General features: G+C 43.4%; 1 protein-coding gene across 1 annotated transcript; it reads left to right on the top strand.

The window, feature by feature from the left end:
• The first annotated feature begins 21 nt into the window (after positions 1-21).
• LOC137374155 (dnaJ homolog subfamily C member 15-like) lies at positions 22-26,661 on the top strand. The gene is made up of 7 exons (XM_068039936.1): positions 22-72; positions 158-313; positions 7,069-7,120; positions 10,979-11,052; positions 16,097-16,173; positions 23,266-23,336; positions 26,409-26,661. Exons 1-7 carry the CDS (start codon positions 22-24, stop codon positions 26,477-26,479), a joined length of 552 nt encoding a protein of 183 aa, XP_067896037.1. The 3' UTR covers positions 26,480-26,661.
• Positions 26,662-27,055: the final 394 nt, after the last annotated feature.

The raw sequence follows: 27,055 nt of genomic DNA, 5'->3' as shown, positions 1-27,055 counted from the left end.
TCACTTCTCTCAGAAATAAATATGCGCACAGAATTCAGTGCCAGATCTTTTGATCACATCTTTCAATACATGGTTTGCATTTGGGATGTATTCCTAAACGAAGGGGAGGTCGTCAATCTGATGAGAATAAGCGAGGAAAAAAGGCTGCCGTCTACAGGGACACACGGTTGGCAGCAGTTTTGAATTTCGCCCTCGCTATATTCGACCGCGCGCGGACACCGTAGAGTGGTGGACGGAACCCGAAGCCGTTAGAAAGCGCAGCACGAGCTGCGGGACAGTGATGGGCAGTGAACAGCGCGTGGATAACGGCGGGGTGAGCAGCGCGCGGAGGATAATGTGCGCGAGCCCCGCAGCACACGGGAGCGCTGCGCCGGGCGGCGGCTGGGCCGTACCGTACTTGCAGCCGCCTGATTTCATTGCATTATGCGACTCCCGGTGAGACCGAGCGGATCAGTCTCAATAGGTCATGAAGTGCTGCAGTCCCTTCAAGAAGCACCCGCCTTCTTTGAATCCTTCAGTTATATAACTACGAACCACTGATTGACCCCAAACCGATCCCCACGGCCTGACCCTGACCTGTCAAAGAACAAACAAAGAAAATTAGCACAGGAACAGGCCCTTCGGCCCTCCAAGCCTGCGCCGATCCAGATCCTCTATCTAAACCTGTCGCCTATTTTCTAAAGGTCTGTATCTCTTTTCTTCCTGCCCATTCATGTATCTGTCTAGATACATCTTAAAAGACGCCATCGTGCCTGCATCTACCACCTCCGCTGGCAACGCGTTCCAGGCACCCACCACCCTCTGCGTAAAGAACTTTCCACGCATATCCCCCCTAAACTTTTCCCCTTTCACTTTGAACTCGTGACCCCTAGTAATTGAATCCCCCACTCTGGGGAAAAAGCCTCTTGCTATCCACCCTGTCTATACCTCTCATGATTTTGTACACCTCAATCAGGTCCCCCCTCAACCTCCGTCTTTCTAATGAAAATAATCCTAATCTACTCAACCTCTCTTCATAGCTAGCGCCCTCCATACCAGGCAACATCCTGGTGAACCTCCTCTGCACCCTCTCCAAAGCATCCACATCCTTTTGGTAATGTGGCGACCATTTCTGTCAATAGAAATGCCTTTGTTGCCGTGTGTTCTCTCTGCGCATGTGCGATGTGGAGATGCCCTGACAGTGCATTGGAAGAGTGAAATAAAAACAAGAAATGCTGGAACCACTCAGCAGGTCTGGCAGCATCTGTGGAAAGAGAAGCAGAGTTAACGTTTCGGGTCAGTGACCCTTCTTCGGAACTGACAAATATTAAAAATGTCACAGGTTATAAGCAAGTGAGGTGGGGGTGGGGCAAGAGATAACAAAGGAGAAGGTGCAGATTGGACAAGGCCCCATAGCTGACCAAAAGGTCATGGAACAAAGGCAAACAATATGTTAATGGTGTGTTGAAAGACAAAGCATTAGTACAGAATAGGTGTTAACGGACTGAATATTGAACAGCAGTAAGTGCAAACATGAAACAAAACAATGGGTAAGCACACTGAACAAACTAAGATGAAATGAAATAAATGCAAAAAAAGGTTGTAAAATATGTAACAAAGAAGAAAAAAGAAAAAACAACTAAAAATGAAAGTAAAATGGAAGAGTGGTTGTGCTGCCACTTAAAATGTCCCAAAGCGTTTCAAAGCCAATTAAGTACTTTAGAAGTAATGCTGGGAAATGTGGCAGTCAGTTTGCGCATGACAAGGCCCCATAAACAATAGTAAGAATGAACGAAAACAGAAAGTGCTGGAAATACTCAGCAGTTCTGGCAGCATCTGTGGAGAGGGAAGCAGAGTTAATGTTTCAGGTCTATGACCCTTCAACTGGACGCAGTACTCCAGTTGGGGCCTAACCAGAGCTTTATAAAGGATCAGCATAACTTCCCTGCATTTGTACTCAATGCTTCTGTTTATGAATCCCAAGATCCCATATGCTTTAGTAACCACTCTCAATATGTCCTGCCACCTTCAAAGATCTATGCACATGCACCCCCAGGTCCCTCTGTTCCTGCACTCTCTTTACAACTGTGCCATTAAGTATATATTGCCTTTCCTTATTCCTTCTGCCAAATGCATCACCTCACACTTGTCAATATTAAATTCCATCTACCACCTTTCTGCCCATTCTGCTAGCCTATTTATGTCCTATTGCAGGCGATTCATATCATCCTCACTGCTGCACCTCCAAGCCTCGTGTCATCGGCAATTTTTGAGATTCTACTGTGTATTCTAAGATCCAAGTCATTTATATAAAGCAAAAAAAGAAGTGGTCCTAGCACTGACTTTTGGGGAACACCACTGTCAACCATTCTCCAGTCTGAAAAGCAGCCATTTACTATGATTCGTTTTCTGTCCTTAAGCCAATTTTTTTATCCAATTGGACATTGACCCTCCTATGAGCTTCAATTTTGTTAACCAGCCTTTCATGTGGTACTTTATCAAATGCTTTCTTAAAATCCATGTAAACAACATCCACTGCATTCCCTTCATCAACCTTCTCTGTCACGTAGTCAAAAAATTCAATTAGTCAAGTATGATATGCCTTTTACAAATCCTTGCTGGCTATCCTTAATGAACTCGAACCTCTGTAATTGTTGGTTGATTATTTTCCCTGATTATTGTTTCTAAAACCTTACCCACCACTGATGTTAAACTAACTGTCCTGTAGTTGCTTGGACTGTCCTTGCACCCTTTCTTGAATAAGGGTGTCACATTTGCCACTCTCCAATCCTCTGGCACCTCACCCCATGTCCAGGGAAGATTATGGCAAGCCCTTCAGCTGTCTCCATCCCCAGTTCCTTTAGCAACCTAGGATGTGAGCCATTCAGACCAGGTGACTTATCAACCCTAACCATAGCCAGCCTTTTTATTACCTTCCCCCTCTCAATTTTTATCCTATCCATTGCCTCTGTTCTCTCTGCTTCTACTGATATTTTGTCAGCCTCCATTTCCTTAATGAACACTGATACAAAGTACTCATTAAGTATATTAGCCTTGCCCTGCGCCTCTAAGCATATATTACCTTCTTTGCTCCTAATAGGCTCTACACCTACTTTTACTACTCACTTACTATTTACATGCTGGTAGGAGATCTTTGGGTTCCCTTTTATGTTGACTGCCATTCTATTTTCATATTGTCTCTTTGCCAGTCTTAATTTCCTCTTCATCTCCCCTCTCAACTTATTGTATATGGCCTGGTTCTCACTTGATGAGTTCACTTGACATGCATCATACATCCTCTTTTTTGATTCATCATCATATCTATCTCCCCCGTCAACCAAGGAGCCCTGTTCTTGGTTCCCCTACCTTTTGCCCTTCTTGTAATGTACCTAGCCTGTTACTGAAGAATCTCTTCCTAAAAATAACCAATTGTTTCAATACAGCTCTTGCTGCCAGTCTTTGGTTTCATCCTGGCTAGACCTTATTTTGTTCCTTGCCTTACTGCATTACTACTAAACCTTATGATACGATGATCAGTCTAAACCAAGTGCTTCTCCACAGACACTTGGTCCACTTGGCCCACCTCATTTCCCAGCACCAGATCTAGCAATGCCTCTTTTCTTGTTGGGCTGAGAACATACTGATCTGAAAGACAGCAACAACAACAAATTGTATATGTAGTGCCTTTAATGTAATAAAACGGTCCCAAGGCACTTTTCAGGCATGTTATGAAGCAAAATTGGACACCAAGCCACATAAGGTGATATTAGAGCAGATGGCGAAAAGCTTGGTGAGAAGTAGGTTTTGAGGAGCATCTTAAATGAGGAAAGAGAGGTAAGTGAGGGGAGAGGTTTAGGGAGGGAATTCCAGAGCTTAAGACCTAGGCAGTGAAGGCACGGCCACCAAAGGTAGAGGAATTAAAATTGGGAATGCCCAAGAGGCCAGAATTAGATGAGTGCAGATATCGCAGAGGGTTGTGGGGATGAGGTGGTTACAGAGATAGAGAGGGTTGAAGCCTTAAAGACAGCACCTCTGACAGTCGAGCACTCATAGTGTCTGCCTAGATTATACTAAGTGACTATTGACACTGCAGCGAGTCCTGCATTGCACAATTCAGGATTTAGGGTGTTGGTGTCATGGTGTGTTGGTTAGAGTTAAGGATAGGGTGTTAGAATTTGCAAATATTTCAAATTGCTGACACAGAATATGTCCGTAAATGAGGCAGCCACCTCCTTGACATTCAATGGCACTATCGTCCAATCCCCCACTATCAGCATCCTGGATAGGGCCATTGACCAGTAACTCAACAGGAGAGGTCACATAAATGCCATGGCTACTAGAGGAGGTCGGAGTCTAGGTATTCTGCTATGAGTGATCCACTTTCTGATATTCTAAGCCCTCCTCACCCCCTAGAATGCGTGTCAGGAATTTGATGGAATACTCTCCTCGTGCCTGGGTAGGTGCAGCTGCAATAACATTCAAGAACAGGGTTGTCCAACATACGGCCCGCAGGCCAGGATCCGGTCCGCCGAAGTTTTCCATCCGGCCCGTGGGTGCAAACTGTACCCGGGCTGTTCCTTATCCTCGCCAGGGCTCCATGACTGGAGACGGGATATTTCCCATTGTCTTCTTGCAGACCGGCCTTTTTAAAAACATCACATTGTCAGTTTCACAGCTGCTGAAGCAGGAACCCACTTCCCAACTTCGGACAGATTTGGAGTTTTCTGACTTTTTTTAAAAGCCCGCCGGAAAACCGCTGAATCTATCCAAAGTTGGGAAGTGCATTCCTGCTCCAGCAGCTGTCAGCAGTGAAACTGACAGCACGATGTTTTTAAACAAACTGACCCACCACAAAACTGCTGTGCTGAGAGCTCCCACTCCCTGCAACTCTGAGAGAGAGGGAGGGGGGGAGAGAAGAGGGTAACAGAGAGAGGGGGAAAACGGAGAGGGAGCAGACAGAAAGAGAGGGGGACTGAGGGGGGGACAGAGAGAGAGAGGGTGACAGCGAGGGAGAGAAGGGACAGAGAGAGAGGGGGGATCAGAAAGAAAGGGGGGGACAGAGAGACATATAGAAAGAGGAGGGCACAGAACGAGAAAGGGGGGTGAGACACAAAGAGCAAGGACGACACAGAGGAGACAACACTGACAGAGATCAAGATCACCCCTGACAGATGGATATCTATCCAGAATACTGCGCATCGCTACAAGAAGTGTGTGGGCAGACATTGACTACTTGTGCAAGCAAAAAAATGCCAGGTATTGCACTAAATCAGTGTGCAACATAGTGATGAGAAAGTAAGCCAATAAATTAATCTTCTCATTTAAAGCTTCTTCACAAAATGCACATTTGTTGTTGTTTTGATTAATAGTAAGATAACTTTTTAATGTCTTTATCTTTCCAAAATTGTCATACCGCCTCCCATGTAAGACAAAAATTGTCATGAGGCACACCATGCGAAAAGATTGGACAACCCTGCTCAAGATGCTCAACACCATCAGGAACAAATCAGTCCCCTAATTGGCAGCCCGTTCACCACCTGAAGCATTCACTCCCTCCACCACAGGCGCACAGTGGCTGCAGTGTTTACCATCTAAAAGATGCACTGCAGCAACTCACCAACGGTTCTTCGACAGCATCTCCCAAACCTGCAACCTTTCACCACCTAGAAGGACAAGGGCAGCAGGCACATGGGAACACCACCACCTTCAAGTTCCCCTCCTAGTCACACACCATCCTGACTTGGAAGTACATCACCATTCCTTCATCATCACTGGGTCAAAATGCATGAACTCCCTACCTAAAAGCACTGTGCGAGCACCTTCACCATACAGACTGCAGTGGTTGAAGAAAAAGGACCACCACCTTCTCAAGTCCAACTAGTGATGGGCAATAAATTCCAGCCTTCATAGCGATGCCCATATCCCTAGAATTAATTTAAAAAATTGACGTTGATGCCCTCCTGCCCTGCAACCTAATCAAGCCATCAATTATTCTGCCTCACCATGCACCCTTAACAGACTATCCCTTTTCTGCCTCATCTCTTAAGGACGATCTCCATGTCATAGTCCCGATTTAAGTCTTCCAGCCATACAAGGTTTTCTTTCTTTGCAAAAGAAAATTACTGGGGGACTCCCCCTGTGCTTGCCCAACTATATTCAACGGCACTGACCATAGATAATCCCTTGGGAGTTTGGCGGGAGCTGGAGGGGCATGGGGGAGCGTGTCGTGAGAGCGCGTATGGAGTAACACTGCACCTCTTCCAGTGCAATGGCCGAGTGGGAATCCCAGCCACAGTGTCTTGTTATTTTTATTCTGGGCATTTTAAAAATATATGTGCACCAAGTCTAGAAGAATTAGTTTACAGTTTCATTTCACATATTGTAGTCATTTATACAGAGAACATTGAATTTTGTGTCTGACAGGTATGATAATGCATTAACATGCTTATGCCTCTAAACAAAACTACCAAGAAGTGCATAAAAATCGTTTTCATTAACCCGATATGCAGTGCAATCTCTGTATCAGCAATAAAACACTCCAGCATAGTCTGAAAGAGATTGAGATAAGCAGGAACAGTCTGCAAGTTTTCCTCTCGTTTCGGCCCTCTATGTTATGGATCTTCTCAATCTACCCTTGGCTGTTGAGCTGATCCAACCGGGTCCAAAAATGTTCAAAACTTTCTCTCATCCTGCAGTGAAACATCCCTCATAGCCAAGGCCAGAGAACTTTGAGGCAGATTGCTAAGAACCAAAGTTTGGATTTGTCAAATCACATAACTTACCAATGCCAAGCACCAATAAGCATCCAGTTATTTGTCCAGTGAGGACTGTGTTATACATTAATAGCTTCTCAGTAGCATCATTAACCTTTCCGAAGGAAAATCTGATATAGGTGAAGGAATGAGAGTTAACACCTTCTGTGATTCTGTGATACCTCTCCCCAAAATGTGAATGAGTATTCATTCCTTTTTTGCAAAATGAAGATATAGTTTCAAGAGGGCACAATGAGTATGCTGCTCTGTTTATTTGTACCTGCTTATTTTACATAACATTTTTCCCTGAACAAAGTTTTTTTCATTCCTTTCCCAGGGTAGAACGCTGATAGCAGTTGGCCTTGGTGTCGCAGCTGCAGCATTTGCAGGTAAGGCAGTGGTTCATTTTCTGCCTCTTAACAAACTAGTTTGGTTCTTGAACTGTTCTGAAAGAAACAAAGTCTTGTATTTATATAGTGCCCCAAGACTTCCCAAAATGCTTTTTGAAGTGTGGTCTCTCTCATAATGTAGGAAACATGGCAGCCAATTTGCACACAACAAGCTCCCACAAACAGCAATGAGATAACGACCAGATAATCTGTTTTAGTGGATGACAAATGTTAGACAGGACAATGGGGAGAATTCCCCTCAATTTCTTCAAACAGTGCCACGGGATCTTTTACGTTCACCTGAAAGGGCAGATGGGGCCTCAGTTTAACATCTCATCCTAAGTCAGCACCTCCGACATTGTAGCAGTCCGTTAGTATTGTATTGGAGTGTTAGCTTAGATTATTTGCTGAAGTCCCTGAAGTGGGTTTTGAACCCCAGATCTTCTGGCTCAGAGGCAAGAGTGCTACCACTGAGCCAAAGCTAACACCTTTGGTCTAATTAGGCCAACATTGTCTGCCAAATATCCATCAATCGCAATAAAGGGTTGAATTTTTTTTCCCTTGCTGTCTAAGAATCAGTTGAGCATATTGCACTTCTATAAACATATGAGAAGGTGAAAGGAGGCCATTAGTGCTCAATTATGCATGTGGTATAAGCTTGTACACCAATGTCCTTGATCAATAGCAATGCCAAAATCCTAATGAACCAGTAAAGTAATGCCTGTGTCCAATTTTAGAAAAGAATCTGTGAAACTTCTTCCTCAAATACAGCACACACCAGGAAAGCATGGTTACCTGTGACACATCACCAAAGATACTGTGTTACAGACATTTTATGTCACTTGTCCTCTGTCTGATGCCTTCCAATAGCCCTATCTGTCACAAATTTATCCAATGCCCGAACATTCATAACACTCTGTGCTTGCCAGTACGTTTTTGGTTTGTTGAATTTTAACTGTACATTCACCTTTTCTCTTTGTTTTACTTGTCATATTTTATTTGCATCATATCGTATACTGAAATCTAACCATGTTCTTTAGTAAGAAAGTTTTTAAGTTGGCAGTAAAATTAAAAAATTACTTTTTAGGTCCTTTTCTATAAGCAAATGAGAAAATGCCTAAACTTGCAGTAATGCCTCTTTACAGTCCCCTGGTGGTCAGAGTCCTTCTATACAGTTCTGGTGCACTTTGCCTGCTTTTAATACTTCTATCATTTAATCATCATCTGTTTTCCACTTAAGCATTTTACAGATTATTCTATTTCTTATCCTGTGTGTATTTATTTTTCCTCTTCCCCCTTCCCTTTGTTTTGTTCGTTTTTAAATGCACCTGTAATGTCTTCCAGTTCCTGAATCATTCACTGGTTTGGCCTTTCCACAGATGCTGCCTGACCTACTGAGAGTTTCCAGCATTTTTCTGTTTTTATTCATATTTTCTCTGAATTGATCTCCAGTGTTTTCCTTTGCAGCATTTCTAGTGTGACTACTCTGCTATCTGTGGCTCGTTGAATGTGCCATTTTCTAATTGACCATGAATCGACCTTTTATTCATTCTTAACCAATTGTGCATTTTCCTCATGAGTCTAAATTGCAAACACTAGTTGCCTGAATAAGTTAATGTTCCAAAAAGGCTGTCAAATTGACTCCATGTAATCAGTTCAGTGTTCTGTATGTAGGCTCAAAGACAAGGTGTCATAGTCTAAGTGTTCTGGAGTTGTGGTTCAGATGAACCCAACCTGACAGCTAACATGTCATGATGCAATTACTCTAATTGAGTGGAAGGGATAAATGTTTTGTACACGCACATTGATCTCCCACTTAGATCATTTAGTTTTCTCTCCGTTTTTATATCTGTGGAAAAGTTTAAGGGATTCACTTCAGGGGAATATTTGCTTTTGGGTGAAATTTAAGCTTTCCTACCTACTTTATTTTTGGCTGACTGGATAAATCTTTCTATTGAGAAGTGAAAAACTATATCTAGGTATATCTATCAAGTATATACTTGATAGGAAATTGCTATTTTGCATGTGTTGAAAAGAGTGATAGAAATGCTTGGATTTTTTTAAAATGGCTTCAATAGTAAGTCTCCCTTCCTGTTTTTGGGTCTTTAGTTGTTGGGTGGGGAGGAAGAGTCTCATTTAGGTTTGTGTGGATTTATTACCACAATCCCATTTGGAAAAAAAATAGCAATTCCTTCTCCATCACCATGTATGTATTCCTCAGCCATGGGGGCTGGTACATGCTTGCACCCAGACTCACATGCTCTTGCATTCCATAATGCATAAAAATGTTCCGGGATGACTTAACTGCTGTCTCTCTGGCACTGTGGATTAGTCATTGACCGTTCACTGCTGAGGCCTGATTCAGCACAGACTAAAGGGCCGTATGTAAAATGAATTTGGCCAGTTTCAAATCGGCCTAGTTCCTGTATTTGGCACCCTCACTCAGACAGACCACAGGATGGCTGGTGTAGAACATGGAATTGTCGCACTGGCGTCATTAAGGGGTGCTTTTCTGGAATTAAAGCTGAGTTACATTATGGAACTTTATTCTGTGCAACACTTGACCTGCGAATGCTTGATGCTGATGTTGGGTGCCTAAAATCGGAAAAGTTCTGTTCCTCAGCAATAACATTCTTCAGCTTGATGCACACAAACATGCAAAAAAGGCAAATATTCTTCAATGTGATTTCCTGAAAACATGACGAAGGGCAGAAACTTGGGTATTATCTTGCTGTTTTGTGACATAATGTGTTGGATAGTAGCTCAACATTTTTTTATGTGGATGAATGCAAAAAGGAAAATAAAGAAAACCGTGTAAAGAGTGTCCCCTCCACTATTTTGATGCAGAACCAACCCAGTGACTGCAGGCGAAATACTAATACAATGCATCCAAACAGAGCTGGCTAAGTTTCTTTTATAGTTTCATCTAACATGACTGCTGAACAGAGTGAGTTGTCATTCATGTAGATGAGAGCATAAAATTTGAAAGACATTGATAGATTAAGTGACTGGGCAAAATTATCGCAGATGAATTTCAATCTAGATAAGCATGAGGTCAGCCACTTTGGACCAAAAAAGGATAAATCCAAGCATTTTTTGAAATGGTTAAAAGTTAGGAACAGTGGAGGTCTAAAGGGATTGAGGGATCCATGTGCACAGATCATTAAAATGTGGTAGTCAGATACAAAAAATAATCAGAGGTTAATGGAATGTTAGCATTTATAACTAGAGGGCTTGAATATAAAGGGGAGTTTGTTTTGCTACAGCTATACCACATCTAGGGTATGTATACAGTTCTAGGCACCACCTTAGAATGGATATATTGACCTTAGAAGGAATGCACCAGAATGTTGCAGGGCTCCCAAAGATTGGATTATAATGAGAGTTTATATAAACTAGCCTTGTATTTCCTATAGGTTAAGGGGTGATTTGATTCAGGTTTTTAGGATTTTGAAAGGAACTAAATGGAAGTAAACTTTTTCTACTGGTGTGGGAGTCTAGGATAATGGGACATAAGTCGAAGCCAGGCCATTCCGGAGAGAAGTTAATAAGCACTTCTTCACACAAAGGGTGGAAAAAGTGTGGAACTCTTTTCCACAAAAAGCAGTAGATGCTGGCTCAATTAATAATTTTAAATCTGAGATTGATAGATTTTTGTTTGTCAAGGGTACTAAGGGTTTTGAAGCTGTGGCGGGTGGATGGAGTTAGAATACAGATCAACCGTGATCTCATTGAATGGCAGAACAGGCTCTAGGGGCTGAATGGCCTCCTCCTGTTTTATGTAGTGCATTAAAGGCTGCTGTTTTGTCTTTAATACTGAAAGGACAATGAGCAATACAACTGATTTTTTTTTTTCAGGTCGCCATGCATTTCGATTGTGGAAGCCTCTTCAACAGATGATTGTAGAAACAGCGAGAATCATCCCCGGTCCTGTAAGTTTGCTAATACCAGAGCTTGACTTTTCAAGAATTGTATTTGGATATTGGACCTGTTTCAATTTGTACATGCCTCAAATATTTTGGGGTGTGCTAAACTTGTGTATATTGAGCATGCTAATTTGTGCAATGACTTTTGAGAGGGTTTTCTGTTAAAAACATAAAAGTCAGTGGTAACAATCTTACCTTACAGTCAGATGTTCGTGGGTTCAAGCTGCTCTCAAGGACTTGAGCACATAGTTTAGGCTGACAGTTAAGGGTAGTACTGAAGGAATGCTGAAATGTCAGAGTGCCAAATTTCAGATGAGACATTAAACTGGCTGTTCTCTTCCAATTTCCATAAAACATCGCGGAATAGCAGTGGAGATTTTGAAGTGTCCAAGGCAACAATTATTCCTCGGCCAACCCCACAAAGAACAGATTAACCTGCATTTGTCTTGTTGTTTGGACCTTTCTGTGTGCAGAGTGGCTGCCACCTTTGCCTTCATTACAACAGTGGCTATACTTCAAGGGTTAATTCATTGGCTGTGAAACACTTTGCGATGATCCGAGAATGTGAAAGGCACCATATCAATGCAAGTTATTTCTTTCTCTCACAAATCTGTAATAGTCATGAATAGTGTCCTTCCAAGTCTGTGATTCCATGTTTGTTGTGCGTATGTGCTTCGCAAATTTGGAAATGAGATGATTTTTATCAGGCAGTTTGTAATTTGAAGACACATACAATAACCTTTGATACCACAACAGTTTCTTTATTTCATAGGCGCATTATAGAATGGTTACAGCACAGAAGGGGGCCATTCGGCCCATTGTGTCTGTGCCAGCTCTCTGCAAGTTCAACTCACCTACTCCCACTCCCCTGTCTTTATCGAATCTTTTAAAGGAGCCCACCTTTAGAAGAACACACCATGAAGTAATTACTCTAATTGAATGGAAGGGGTTAATGTTCTGTGCACATAAATGATATCCATTTAGATTTCATTTCCACCCTGTTCTTAACCCTGCAAAAAAGTTTAGAAGTGGTCCATCCAAGGGCATATTTGCTTTAATCTTTCCCACCTGCTGGCTTGCATTTTTTCAAACGACTCACTATTAAAATTGCGTTTGTTGCTTGACAGTGTGAGTGTGTTGTACAGCCACCTATTTCAAGTACTTTGAAGGTTTTTTCAGAAAATGTCTGAGAAGTAGAAATGTTCATCATTTGTGTACGTCATGGAAAAAGTGGATTTAGAAAAAAGACGAGGCCAGGATGATTTGTTTTATTCCCAGAGTTGTTTGTTTCTCCATTGTAATTTAAGTTCTACATTTCCCTCCATAATCTATTGTGAATCCAACTAGATATTTAGTTACTGGTTCATTTTTGCCATTTTCACACATGAAAATATTCATGTCAGTGATGTTCTGTGTAAAAGGCTTGCTTAAATAAATGTATTGTCTAATTTTCATCCTTCTATGCAATTTTTGGAGGATACAAACATTTTGTACTGTTTGTTCCTGGCTTGTCACTACTTCCTTTGAAATTTGAAGGCTGTAAAATTTCTACTTCAGAAGTTGAGGTAGCTAAGCATCAGCTATTGGCAATGATACTCTTGTATGTAATAGTGTAGCAGTTCTGGATTAGTGTTGCAAACGCCTGGACTAATAATAGAGAACATGAGTTCAAATCCCATCATGGCTGTTTGAGAATTTTTAAAAATCTGGAAGGGTTGCTATTAGTAAAAGGGGCCATGAAGCTGGCGGATTGTCCTAAATACCCAAGTGGCTCATTAAAGCCCTCTGAAGTGGCCCAGCAAACCACCCAGTTGTTTCAAACTTTTAGGGTAACTAGGGCTGGGAAATGCTGGCCTTGCCAGTGATATCCACATCTGAAGAATTTTTTTTTTTACAGAAGTTTACATCCTGTGGACCATCCTGAATGTACATGGGACTAAAATGAACGATATTTGTCTCTGGTATATTGTACTATTGTCTTTCACTTGCTGGATACAGTCAGTGTCAGTGGGGGAGCATTTTCGGGGATAGTGACCATAACTCTGTAAGATTTAAGGTAGTTATGAGCAAGGACAAAGATGGACCAGAAATAAAGGTACTGAATTGGGGGAAGGCCAATTTCAATATGATAAAACGGGATCTGGCCAAAGTGGACTGGGAGCAGCTACTTGTAGGAAAGTCTACATCAGACCAGTGGGAGTCATTCAAAAAGGAAATAGTGAGAGTTCAGGGCCAACGTGTTCCTGTTAAGGTGAAGAGTAGGACCAACAAGTCCAGGGAACCCTGGATGTCAAGGGATATAGAGGATTGAATAAGGGAAAAAAAGGAGGCTTATGGCAGCTTCAGGGGGCCAAAAACAGCAGAGGCCCTAGAGGAGTATAGAAAGTGCAGGGAGGTACTTAAAAAAGTAATTAGGAGAACGAAGAGGGGGCATGAAAAAACACTGGCGCACAAGATAAAGGAAAATCCCAAGGCGTTTTATAAATATATTAAGGGCAAGAGGATAACCAGGGAAGGAGTAGGGCCCATTAAGAACCAAAGTGGCAATCTGTGTATGGAGCCAGAGGATGTAGGTGAGGTATTAAATGATTACTTTTCATCTGTGTTCACTTTGGAGAAGGACAATGTAGTTGTAGAGATCAGGGAGGGGAATTGTGGTATACTTGAACAAATTAGCATTGAAAGGGAGGAGGTATTAGCGGTTATAGCGGGTTTAAAAGTGGATAAATCCCCAGGCCCAGATGAGATGTATCCCAGGCTGCTATGTGAGGCAAAGGAGGAGATTGCAGGGACTCTGACACAAATTTTCAAATTCTCTTTGGCCATTGGAGAAGTGCCAGAGAACTGGGGGACAGCAAATGTGGTACCATTATTCAAGAAGGGTAGCAGGGATAAACCAGGTAGTTACAGGCCAGTGAGTCTAACGACAGTGGTAGGGAAACTATTGGAAAAAAATTCTGAGGGACAGGATTAATCTCCACTTGGAGAGGCAGGGATTAATCAAGGATAGTCAGCATGGCTTTGTCAGGAGGAGATCATGTCTAACCAATTTGATTGAATTTTTTGAGGAGGTGACTAGGTGTATAGATGAGGGTAAAGCAGTTGATGTAGTCTCCATGGACTTCAGTAAGGCTTTTGATAAGGTCCCACATGGGAGATTGGTCAAGAAGGTAAGAGCCCATGGGATCCAGGGCAATTTGGCAAATTGGATCCAAAATTGGCTTAGTGGCAGGAGGCAGAGGGTGACGGTCGAGGGTTGTTTTTGCAATTGGAAGCCTGTGACCTGTGGTGTACTGCAGGGATCGGTGCTGGGACCCTTGCTGTTTGCAGTGTACATTAATGATTTAGATGAGAATATAGGAAGTATGATCAATAAGTTCGCAGATGACATGAAAATTGGTAGTGTCATAAATAGGGAGGAGGAAAGCCTTAGATTACAGGATAATGTGGATGGGCTGGTAAGATGGGCAGAGCAGTGGCAAATGGAATTTAATCCTGAGAAGTGTGAGGTGATGCTTTTTGGGAGGACTAACAAGGCAAGGGAATATACAATGGATGGTAGGAAACTAGGAAGTGTAGAGGGTCAGAGGGACCTTGGTGTACTAGTCCATAGATCACCGAAGGCACAGCACAGGTAGATAAAGGCGGTTAGGAAGGCATATGGGATACTTGCCTTTATTAGCCAAGGAATAGAATATAAGAGAAGGAAGGTTATGATGGAGCTGTACAAAACACTAGTTAGACCACAGCTGGAGTACTGTGTACAGTTCTGGGCACCACACCATAGGAAGGATGAGATTGCACTGGAGAGGGTGCAGAGGAAATTCACCAGGATGTTGCCTGGGCTGGAGCATTTCAGCTATGAAGAGAGACTAGATAGGCTAGGATTGTTTTCCTTAGAGCAGAGAAGGTTGAGGGGGGACCTGATTGAAGTGTACAAAATTATGAGGGGCATAGACAGGGTAGATAGAAAGAAACTTTTTCCCTTAGCAGAGGTGTCAATAACCAGGGGGCATAGATTTAAGGTAAGGGGCAGGAGGTTTAGAGGGGATTTGAGGAAAAATGTTTTCACCCAGAGGGTGGTGGGAATCTGGAACACACTGCCTGAAGAGGTGGTAGAGGCAGGAACCCTCACAACATTTAAGAAGTAGTTAGATGAGCACTTGAAACGCCATAGCATACAAGGCTACGGACCAAGTGTTGGAAAATGGGATTAGAATGGATAGGCTTGATGGCCGGTACAGACACGATGGGCCGAAGGGCCTTTTTCTGTGCTGTATAATACTATGACTCTATGAGTATAGTCAACACACAACAGCTCAGGACATATTTGGGTTTCCTGTATGGGTATTGATGGGACATTTCTAGAGGCACTTTAAAAGTTGCCTGATCAGAGGTTTATTACCAAACATTCAACAACAACAACTTGCATTTATCTAGTACATTTAACATAATAAAACGAGCTAAGACACTTACAAGTACTAGAGGAAATATAGCAACGTGCACAGGAACTTGATTGATGGGCAGAAAACAAATAATTAGGTATAATGACTGTGGCTTGGGCTGGAGAACAGTTGGAAGTTGTGTTCTCTATTTCAGAAGGCTGTAGTGTTTTCATACAAGTAATGCGGGATGTTCTTCAGGCTTGTAGTTTTGGCCTGGGGAGAGAGATTTAAAGTTTTGAAAAAAGAGGCTAATTTTCATTGCACGCAACTGTTGTCCCCAAGCTTAGTAAAATGGAGCGTGTTTAGTGGTGCAGTAAGAACTTAATTGAATCCATTCCTGAACAGCACTTTTTCTTCTTGGAGGGTATTGGTGAAACTACTTTCTTTTCCTTTCTTGATCCTCAAATTATTCTGATGCTTAAATTTGTGCGTATGTATTTGATGATCAAGTAATAGTTCAAACTGGTAACTCGAACCATAATTAAAAGGGCTTTTGTAGAATCCTGAATGTAGAATGGCAGAAGTGAACTCAGCAAACATTAATCTAGTGGGATGTTTTATATCATTAAGAGATGCGTTACTACAGGGATTGTTTTATTTTATAGAGCTTTTCAACATATTACAAAGGAGGATTTGAAGCAAAAATGAATAAACGCGAGGCCAGCCTTGTATTAGGCGTCAGGTAAGTGTCATCACTCAGCCTTCTCCAGATGCTGTTCTGGAAATCTCTCACTGACTAGGGAGTTACAATTTCTGAAGGGTTTCTCTCGATCTATCGCTGTAAGCTTGGCAGAAAACTATCAGGAACCCTGAAGAAATGGGATAAATGGTTTAGTTTAGTTTAGTTTAGAGATACAGCACTGAAACAGGCCCTTCGGCCCACCAAGTCTGTGCCGACCATCAACCACGCATTTATACTAATCCTACACTAATTCCATATTCCTACCACATCCCCACCTGTCCCTATATTTCCCTACCACCTACCTATACTAGGGGCAATTTATATAATGGCCAATTTACCTATCAACCTGCAAGTCTTTTGGCTTGTGGGAGGAAACCGGAGCACCCGGAGGAAACCCACGCAGATGTTTCCCCCGGCTTCATGACGATTGTGTGGGAAATCAGGAGAGCCACTGCAAGAGTTCTACCCCTGTGGATCCAAACTGTTTTCCTTCATGTACCACGACAAGTTATATTAAATTAAACTTAGCCGGACTTAATAGAAATACCTGCTTTTTACGAAACTCTAATGCGAAATGTGCATTCACAAAGATTGGCCTGTTGCTGGTAGGAAGCACTTAACTGCTTGTGAAGTTTGTTCACATTAATCTTTTGTTAAACTCTAGATTCTGAATGACTTTCTGAATCTTTTTACCACCTTCACACAGTCAAAATACTGTAAAAGTAGAATCGGTCACCTACGATCACCTGTAACAATATGTCAAACAGTGCACATATATGTGACATAATTTGCTAGGAGATCTTAGATAGGCTCATAGCAAGAAATCTCCAAAGAATGCAAAGTGAGGTTAGGGACAAAATCTACAAAGGGCTGATCGTCATCATGGAGCAGTGACTGAGTACAGGTTTGGAATCAAATTAGCATGGTACCCATTTTTAAGACAGATGATGACGAAACAGAACCTGAGTAACTACAGAGCCGTTAGTCTTGCGTTGATAGTGGAATTAGGAAGATTGTCTCTATGAAGATATCTTAATGAATGGCAGCATACATGGGGCAGAATTTTGTGCGGCCTTTTGAAGCGGAATGGTGGCATTGGGGGAACGGAGAATCGCGTGGGAAGCATCCGCCCAGAAATCTGGCATCGTGACATTGGTTCCGGATTTAGTCAGTGGTGGGAAAGCACCAATGCAGAATCAACGACCCGACATGACTAGAATCTATTGTGGACCGCTTACTTCAATACATTAGCATCTAATTCGTCACGATTTAATGGAGAGCTTGGGATTAAGTGGACAGCGGGCGGCACAGTAGTGCCTTCGGGTTCACGACCATTGAAAGCTGGTGACACCGTGGTGCAGCTTCATTGCCGTGATGGGGAGGCAGCCATGACCATAGTGAGAGAGGGGGTTGCGGAGGCCATTTTCAGACTGTAGTGCTGTGCACTCTGCAAGGACAGTTGGGGACTCTGCAAGGGGAGGTGGTTCTCAGGAGCTCTCCATGGGGGTGTCGGGGTCTCAAGGGCTCTACAAGTGGGGGGTTGGGATATCAGGGGCTCTGCAAGGGTGTGGCGGGGGGTGGTTGGAGATTTTGCCATGAGGGTTCGGGGTCTCGGGGGCTCTGCAAGGTGGGGGTGGTCAGAGACTCAGGGGCTCTGCAAGGAGGGTTGGGGTCTCGGGGGCTCTGCAAGGGGAGGTCGGGGTCTAGGGTGCGCTGCAAGGGGACCTTGGGTTTGGTGTCTGTGTTTGTTGAACAAATTGTTAGGTGAGATATGTGTTTGCCATTACTGCTTAATGAGAGATTCGGCCATCAGCAAGGGTGGGCACTAAGGGCCATCTGGGAGTCTTCTGGGAGAAGTAGCAAAACCTCACTTGCCAGGGCAGGGTCCTTTATGCATCAACAGCGCTATATAGGCCCACTGGTCGCCTGGCATGGGTCTCATACACCCTGTCTTTTTGGATCCCCAAATGGGATCCTCCAATGTGCCTCCAATGGAGAGAGGGCCAAGAGGCAGCTGTGCCTGCCGTGAAGCTTCACAACCGGAGCATCAGTAGCCGGCCATGCCAAGAAGGGCTCACCTGTACCAGAGAGTGTACTAGACTCAAATCAGCTACCTCCAAATGTCCAAGCAGCATTGTCATTTGAAGACTATGCCTCTCAAGGGAGGCCATCACTGACTTATGCACCCTGCTGCCGGTTGAGTTAGGCTTTTGGGATTTGGGGGTCATCCCTATGTCCATGGCCCTGACGATCACAGTGGCACTAAACTTTTACGCATCTGGATCATTCCAAGGATCCACCTGTGTGGGGTCTCACAGGCAGCAGCCCATCGCTGCATCAATGACCAATGGCCTGTTCAAGAGGGCCGGCGACTATGTGCGCTACCGGATCAACCCTGACCATCAGGCGGAGAGGGCCAACGGATTCGGGGCCATCGCTGGATTTCCCTGGGTGCAAGGTATGGTAGATTGCACACATCTGGCCATCAAGGTTCCAACGGATCATCCAGCTGCCTTCACCAACAGGAAGGGCTTTCATTCCATCAACATTCAACTTGTCAGTGACCACCAAAAGCATTTCCTGCAGGTGTGTGCCGGGTTCCCAGGAAGCAGCCACGATGCCTACACACTTCGACAGTCCCAGGTGCCACAGCTTTTCAGGCCCCTGCTCGCCTTCAGTGAAGGATTCTCAGGGACAAGGACTATCTTGAAGACTTGGCTGCTCATGCCTGTGAGGAACCCTCGCAGTGCAGTACAGGAGTGGTACAACAATTGCCACAGCTGCACCCGTGTGACCATCAAGCAGACTGTTGGGCTGCTGATGAGTTTCTGCTGCCTCAATTGATCTGGTGGAGCCCTGCAGTTTTCCCCAGTGAGGGTATCGCATATCATGGTAGTCTGCTGTGCTCTGGATAATATAGAACTGCAGGGTTGGTGGAGTCCGGGCCGGGGGGGGGGGTCCTTGCATTACGATGAGATGCCTGAGCGGCACTTATCCACAAATGAGGAGGATGCAGAGGAGGGGGAGAGGCAAGCAGCACTGGATGTTGAAGCCCTTGCACCAAGGCCAGGCAAATTGAGCAATGGGCCAAGGAGGCTAGAGGCAATCTCATACTTACCCACTTCCAGCCTCCCTGCTGTCCACCCACAGAGAAACCAATAAATACTGACCTCCATGTTGTCTGTTGCCTCCTTTCTATTTGTGTTTACTGCCTAGTGCCCATGGGCGATCATATTTAAATGAGGACTGTGCTTACATTGGCAATCCACTAACGGGAAAGAATGAAGTCAGTAGCTCACAATTAAGGCATGATAGAATAATCACTATATGCAATGAACGTTAATGGCTTGAACAAAAGAACTTTATATTAATCATCACATGCCAGATATCAAACACCTGTGAACCCCCAAGTGTGTCTAGATGTTTTTCTTTATACCTTTGCAAGTGCTTCCATGAGGTGTGAACCCAGTGCCAGCAGATGACTTCAGCAGTGTCCTCTGGCTGCATGAGGCCTGGAAGGCCCCGGCTGCCTGAGGGTTTCCTGCATTGGTGCAGGACTCTGCTCATGCATCGCAGCTGTTGAAGCTGGGCTCACTGGCAGAGGGGTTGAGGAACCGCTGTCCACACTCAGAGTGCCCTGAAGGGAGCACACAGCTGTGGAGGCCAGCCTCTTCTCTCCCCTTTCAAGACTCACTTGAACCTCCCTGCTGACCAGTGAAGGATATGGAACTGAAGAAGACTCCAGGCACCTTCTCCTCCTTTTGTCTTGCCACTGCTGTGTTGAGCTAAAGGCCCAAGCAATGGTGTGGAAGTCTGCACGCATCTATGGGATCTGGCTCTCCATGAGGATCGCGAACCTCTCAATGGAGGAAGCCGTGGGCTCACATGCCTGAGACATGGTGGCAATCATGGCGTGGATGGACTCCTCCATCATCTGCTCATGGCTGCGCATGGCTTCGGGCATCTCTGCCAGACGTTGTCTTACCTCTCTCTGCAACTCCAGCAGGCCCTGTGCTGTCAACACCAGAAGCTTATCATTAGCCTGGGGCACAGCATGGGCCCGGCCACCCACAGTCCTCTGACCATCAGTGGTTTCGACTGTCTCGGCTTCAGCCAGCTGCTCAGGCGTATACGCGGTGCTTTCATCAACTTGTGACCCTGATTCTAGCTCATGCTGCTGCCTGCCATCGGAAGTTGAGGGCAGTGTGCTGTGAAAGAAGGTAGCCTGTGGCCAAAATGCAGCATGTACCTGTCACAATGAGGTGATGCCCAACCCCTCTGTCATTGCCGTTGTAGTGCCACCCTCCCCCTTCTCTGTTTCCTTTTGCGTAGGCACGTCCAGTCACTTAAAAAGAAAGAGGTATGGAGCACTCACCTTGGCAGACTAAGGAGTAAAGTGTGGCTACCTGACCCGAACCCGGCCAGACCCGACGACGTGTCTGGTTCGGGTCGGGTCTCTCTTCCGGGTCCAGCATTCGGGCTCAGGTCAGGTCGGGCTGGACTTGGACAGTGCTGCCTTGCTCCAGGAAGTAGTCCGGGCTCTGCACCCTGCAGTAAAGCCTGGCTACCTGACCATATGTCGGGTTTGGGTCCGGTCAGGCATTTAAAAAATTAAAGAACTCGGGCCCGGGTCGGGTTTTAATTTTATATGCGAGCCAGGCTTTACTAAGGAGGTCATTGACCCTCTTGTGGCACTATACTGTATCCAGTTCCAGGGGCAGCCCCACGGCTGTTGACCTCCTCAGCAATCTCCGTCCAGGCTTGCTTGGTCAGGCGGGAGGACTTTTTTTGCCATAGCTGGGGAAGAGAACCTCCCGCCTCTTCCTTGCAGCCTGGAGGGGAATCTGGAGGGTGGTATCACTAAACCGTGGGGCCACCCTGTGCCTTGTCTCGACATCCTGTGGGGTTGACCTTGGGGGTGGGGTGGGGGGTTGGGGGTCCAGAGTCAATGCAGAACGGTTTTGAGCAGCTAGCAGCAATCGACTGCAAGGAAGCAATACAAGCAGAGCAGGCAGGGCTTTAAATATGGCACCAGCACCTACTCCGGAGTCATCTGACGCTGTATTCGGCGTCTCGCCTCCCACCCTGCCGCATGTGTGGGGGGGCCCCACTCCTCCATTATGCAAAATAGCCGCCCGCCCCATGATTGCAGTGGGGTCGCCGCCCACGTGACAAACGGGACCAGTGCTCAACCAGCGGCGAGCTCAAGTTTCTGAAAGGGGAGATCTGTCCTGACCATGATTGATATTTGAATACACAATCTAGGCTGACACTGTGGTATTGTCTTTCGGATGAGACGTTGAACCTTGGCCCCATCTGACTGCTTGGCTGGATGTAAAAGATCCCATCGCACTATTTTGTAGAAGAGCAGCGGAGTTATCCCCGGTGTCCTGGCCAATATTTATCCCTCAATCAACATCACAAAAAATAGATTATCTGGTCATTATTACATTGCTGTTTGTGGGAGTTTGCTGTGTGTATACTGGCTGCCACGTTTCCTGCATTACAACAGTGATTACACTTCAAACGTACTCCATTGACTGTATAGCTTTGAAACATCCTGAGGTCGTGAAAGGCGCTATATAAATGAAAATGCTTTCTTGTTTCATGGTATTGGCTTCTTTATGTCTGTCATTATATACAAGAAACATAGGAACAGGAGGGCTATTTTGCCCTATGAGCCTGTTCCACCATTCAATGAGATCCATATACCAGCTTTTGCCTCAAGCAGTTAAAAAGCAGCTCTGCTCATGGAAGAGTATCACAAATTTTAATTATTTTGTCTTAATATCTGAGGAACAACTGTCTGAGATAAAAATACAATGCTTGTGGGATTATTTTCAGATATACAACAACTTGTATTTATATAGTGCCTTTAACATATTAAAACATCCCCAGGTACTCACAAGAGCTGCATAAAACAAAATTTGACACCAAACCACAAAACGGCATTAGGACAGTTGGCCAAACACTTGGTTAAAGAAGTAGATTTTAGGGAACATCTTAAAGAAGGAAAGAGCGGTAGAGAGACAAAGAGGTTTCGGGAGGGAAGTCCAGTGCTTAGGACCCAGACAGCTGAAGGCACAGCTACAAATGGTGGAGCAATTAAAATATGTGCCTGATTGATAGCTTTTTTTTAATGGACAGAATTATTTGTTTTGGTTTGGGTCATTTTCTGGGAGGTATTTCTCAGTTTGCCTACTTCAAATTGGAGAGCCCTTCAGACAGAGACAATTGGGCTGCATAGCTTCCTTGGATGATGGAGTAAAAAAGAATTGGCAACTCAGATTACAGTGTGATTTAATCCAACAGACATTTTGAATTCCTTGGAGGTTAACTCCAGCTAATACCTCATTGTGAGTAAGGAAAAAGAGTGACTTGCATTTTTATTGCACTTTTCACGACCTCAGGACATCCCAAAGCACTTTACAGCCATTGAAGTGCTCTTGTAGGAAACATAGCAGCTATTTGCACACATCAAGCTCCCGTAAACAGCAGTGAAATGAATGATCAGATAATATGTTTTCGTGATTGAGAGATAAATATTGACCCGGACGCCCTGGAGAACGCCCTTCCTCGTTGAATAGTGCCATGGAATCTTTAATTTCCACCTGAAAGGTCAGATGGGGCCTCAGTTTAATGTTTCATCGAAAAGATGGTACCTCCAACAGTGTAACTGTCTGTCAGCACTGCACTGAAGTGTTAGCTTAGTCTCTGGCGTGGGACTTGAACCCAAACCTACTGACTCAGAGGGAAGGTATTGTCAATCACAGCCAGTTCACAAAGCACTTATTCAACTAGTGGGAGCAAAGATCATAGAGATTCCATCCTGGGCCACATTTCAGCCAGCTGCCAAAGAAGACGAATAACTGGACATTTCAGTAGTAAATATGGCAACAACCTGTTTTATTGAATGAGGGATTTGGGCTCTTAAAGTAAACTAGTGTAAACACTCTGGTCAGCATGAAAAATGGATCACAGTTGGTTAGATTCTAATTTCACAATGTTTTACAGTTCTGGGAACATTTCTTAATATTTGAGAGATGTTCTGAGTGAACAGTGAGTATAGATTGATGATGTTTCTCTCTTCAGTCCTTCAGCCAGCCGAACAAAAATTGGAGAAGCCCACAAGAGAATTATGCTACTAAATCATCCTGACAAAGGTAGGAATAATATTTAATGGAAACTTTTAATAAGTGGGTCATTTTGAATTCCTTGAAGATTAACTCCAATTATTGTAGCTAGACTGGAAAGTCACATAACTTTTTAATGTTTATTTCTTGTGTGGTTATTGCTTACAGCATCCAGCTAACACCTGTCAACCACTTCATGAAGTTAATATGCAATGATTAATCAGAAGTTTTATTGATAGATGCATAAAAAATGTTCATGTTTGAAGTGCATCCTATGGTAAGTGGGAGCCAATAACGCAACAAATGACCAGCAATTCTGAAGACCTGTCCCTAAATCCTGAACAGTATGGATGTGCTGTCTGAAAGTCTCTTGCCGGCACGATAGTGAAATGTGGCCGCTGCTTCTCCATAGTTAACACCCACTGAGATTCCCGACCTAGTACCCTTGTGTTCATTGACCCACATTGGCTCCCAGGCCCGGAGCACTTGCGTTTTAAAATTCTTATTAATATTCTTTTCCTTGTGTTAAAATCCCATGGCCTGTGCTCTGTAACCTCTTCCAGCCCAACTGTGTTGTTCCAACTCTGGGTTCTTGTCCATCCACCACCATCCTTAAATTTCTCCAACTCCCTCTTTTCCTTTTAATACCCTCCTTAAAAATTACTTGGTCAAGTGCCCAAATGTCTCCTTCTTTGACTTGGTGTCAATTATGGTCTGATTATGCTCCTTTGATGCCCTTGGGGCAATTTACCACTTTAAAGACATATATAAATAATGTTGTTGAAATTGCTTGACCAGTGAAATTTTGAATAAGAAGCTTGATACTTTTCCTTTTCCCCAAAATTTACCACAGCTACTGTATGAACTCGTGTTCAGACGAAGAGCCCATGCCTCTCTTTCAAGCTAAAAGTAGGGAAGACGTCTCTCCACGACAATCATATTGTCCCTCTTGTTTCCCCCATGTCAAAGCAGTTTAGCTAAAAGCAATGGGCCAATACCATACCAGCACATGCCTGTCTGTTGTTCTGCTTCACTGCCATTAATATTCAACGGTCGACTTTCCCTCCCACCTTCAGACAAGGCTCCCGCTGTTGATTTAAAATCTGAGACAGACCCAGCAAGATAGACAAAGTGTGAAAAATGTAAAATCAGCAGTGGGTGCTGTGAGTAAAGAATGACAGATCTGCAGGAGCAGAGCAATCGGTCATAGGAATGTGCTGGTTAAAATAAGAAAAAAACAGATACCAGCCAATGTGAAGCTGAGAATTTTGGTGGATTGGAGTTTTGTAATGGCCCTCATCTTTTATGAGCGGCATGAATGTTCTTTTAGTGGCATTTTGGAGGGTTGGCTTATACATGTGCCACCTTGAAAGTATCAATGGTAATTGTTTCAGCACGAGTGGCCAACAGTCTGTTTTAATTCAGGGAATTAATGGCTGATGCAGTCTCGTCATTTAATTTGTCATCGTTCTGCATTCTTCACATGCAATAGGAATTTAGAAATGTGGCAGGTGGCAATGAGATCGCCCTCCCTTTCTCTTCACACTGAACTCTTGCCCTCACACACTTAGTGATCACCTGATACTGCTTGTCCTAACCAGTAATTGTCACACTTTACAGGTCTGAATTGGAAGATTTCCTGTGTACTCACTATCATCTTTATAAACTGTACCATTGCTTAAATCAGTTCTTCCCAGTACCTAGACCTGGCTTTTACATGTTGTTACTTGAGTAAAAATTATCAAAGGTTAGAGTTCAGTCTAGCTACTATCCCAACTGCCCACTGTATCTGACAGAGAGGAATCTTGAGAATCAACATGCCATTTATATTGAGTATCTCTACTCCTGTAACCACAGATGTAAAACAATTTAAATGATGATACAGGCTTCGTGTAGCCTTAAAGATAAAAAAAATTATAAAATGAGAAGATATCTATTGAACTTTGAGCTTTAAAAATAGACTGTTTACATGAAGAGGTATAATCAGATATTGCAATATAATCATTTGGGCCGTGCATTATAAAATTGAGTTCTTTATGAAAAAGTATTAAGTATATTGTAGTATTAAGGGTTTTTTAAAATATAATTGTGGTTAAAACCAGTAATTTAACAAGAATACCTGAATATTCTACTAGACAGAGCCTGTATTGTCGCAAATATTCAACAACTGATCAACGGAGAATAATACTTTGCTTCAGATAATTTTGACTCATTTTCAAATTAATCAGCTAAAACTGCAACTGAAATAGCGTTTAACCAAGTTAACAGAGAGTAATCTTTCAAGGTAATTCTGATATGTGTAAGCATGTGTTTACACTATAACTTCAACATTGTTGGTGAAGTGATTTTCACATGTAGGACAAGTCAGAGCCTGATCAAAAAGAGAGCTGGTCTGAGATCCATACCAGGTTTAGAAAGTGCCCTACTTGGAGGTAATTTAGATTGTTAGACAATGCAGACAATTAACATTTAAATTGTAATTGCTGGAAGAGAAGAAATGGAGATCTGTCTGCTTGGCTGGAGAATTGGAGATCTAGCCAGGCAATGTTAATGCTACATCATAACTGCAGTATAAAACAATGTAATGCTAATAGTTATCACCACTTCACATCCATTTGTGCACCCTTTGTTGGCGGGAGGTGCGATAGAGGGTAAATCTAATTAATTGCTAATAAGATTAGTTTTTTCATATATTTTTTATGCGGAGAGTTATGATCTGGAATACACTGCCTGAAAGGATGGTGGAAGCCCATTCAATAGTAACTTTCAAAAGGGAATTGGATATATACATGAAAAGGAGAACTTTTCAGGGCTGTGGGACTAATTGGGTAGCTCTTTCAAAAAGCTGGCACAGTCATGATGGATTGAATGGCCTCTTTCTGTGCTGTAAAACTCTATGATTCTATAAGTGGAAACCTTTCTTTAAGCATATCCTGATTGAGATTATACAGAAATTTTATTTTATGAGACTGCATTGTTAATTATTGCTGATCACTTTTGCAAATAGAACTGGAGTCAGTAATGGAAAACAACAAATGAGACAACATGGCACCTTGTAATCAAAGTTTAAAACCGAGCTCATTTGTTTCCCTGTAATTTTAGGAGGATCGCCATTCCTGGCTGCAAAGATCAATGAAGCAAAAGAGATAATGGATTCTTCCAGCAAAAAATGATTCTTCATGGTTGTGTTATTTATTATAATTTATCAATAAAATTTTACACATTTTCTGAATAAATAAAAGTGCTATCAAAATTAGACGTATGAACAATAGTGGACACTATCATATAACGTTATTGAAATGTACGCTTAAAATGTGTATGTTCATAAAACCGGTTTTAGAATTATAAAATATGTGTATTTTTCTTTTGCACAAGACGTAAATTAAATTCTGTAAAGTTCTCATTTGGAAGAGTGAAGGTACATTTATACCATCTGTAGTCAGAAGTGCTAAGTTCACGATCCATCTCTGCCTCCACCAGAGGTCCCCATCGTCATAGATGTCAGTCTTCAGCCAATTTGATTCACTCCATGTGATATGAAGAAACGACAGAAAGCACTGGATACAGCAAAGGCTGTGGGCCTTGACAACATCCTGGCTGGAGTACTAAAGACTTGTGCTCCAGAACTAGCCACGCCCTTAGTCAAGCAGCTCCAGTACAGTTTCAACATTGGCATCTACCCAAAAATGTGGAAAATTGCCCAGGTATATCCTGTCCACAAAAAGCAGCACAAATCCAATCTGGCCAAT

This window comes from Heterodontus francisci, chromosome 10, assembly GCF_036365525.1.
Source record: "Heterodontus francisci isolate sHetFra1 chromosome 10, sHetFra1.hap1, whole genome shotgun sequence".
In the NCBI taxonomy this organism is placed as follows: domain Eukaryota; kingdom Metazoa; phylum Chordata; class Chondrichthyes; order Heterodontiformes; family Heterodontidae; genus Heterodontus; species Heterodontus francisci.
Note: the sequence above shows the minus strand (reverse complement) of the source record. Positions and strands in the feature narration are given on the sequence as shown.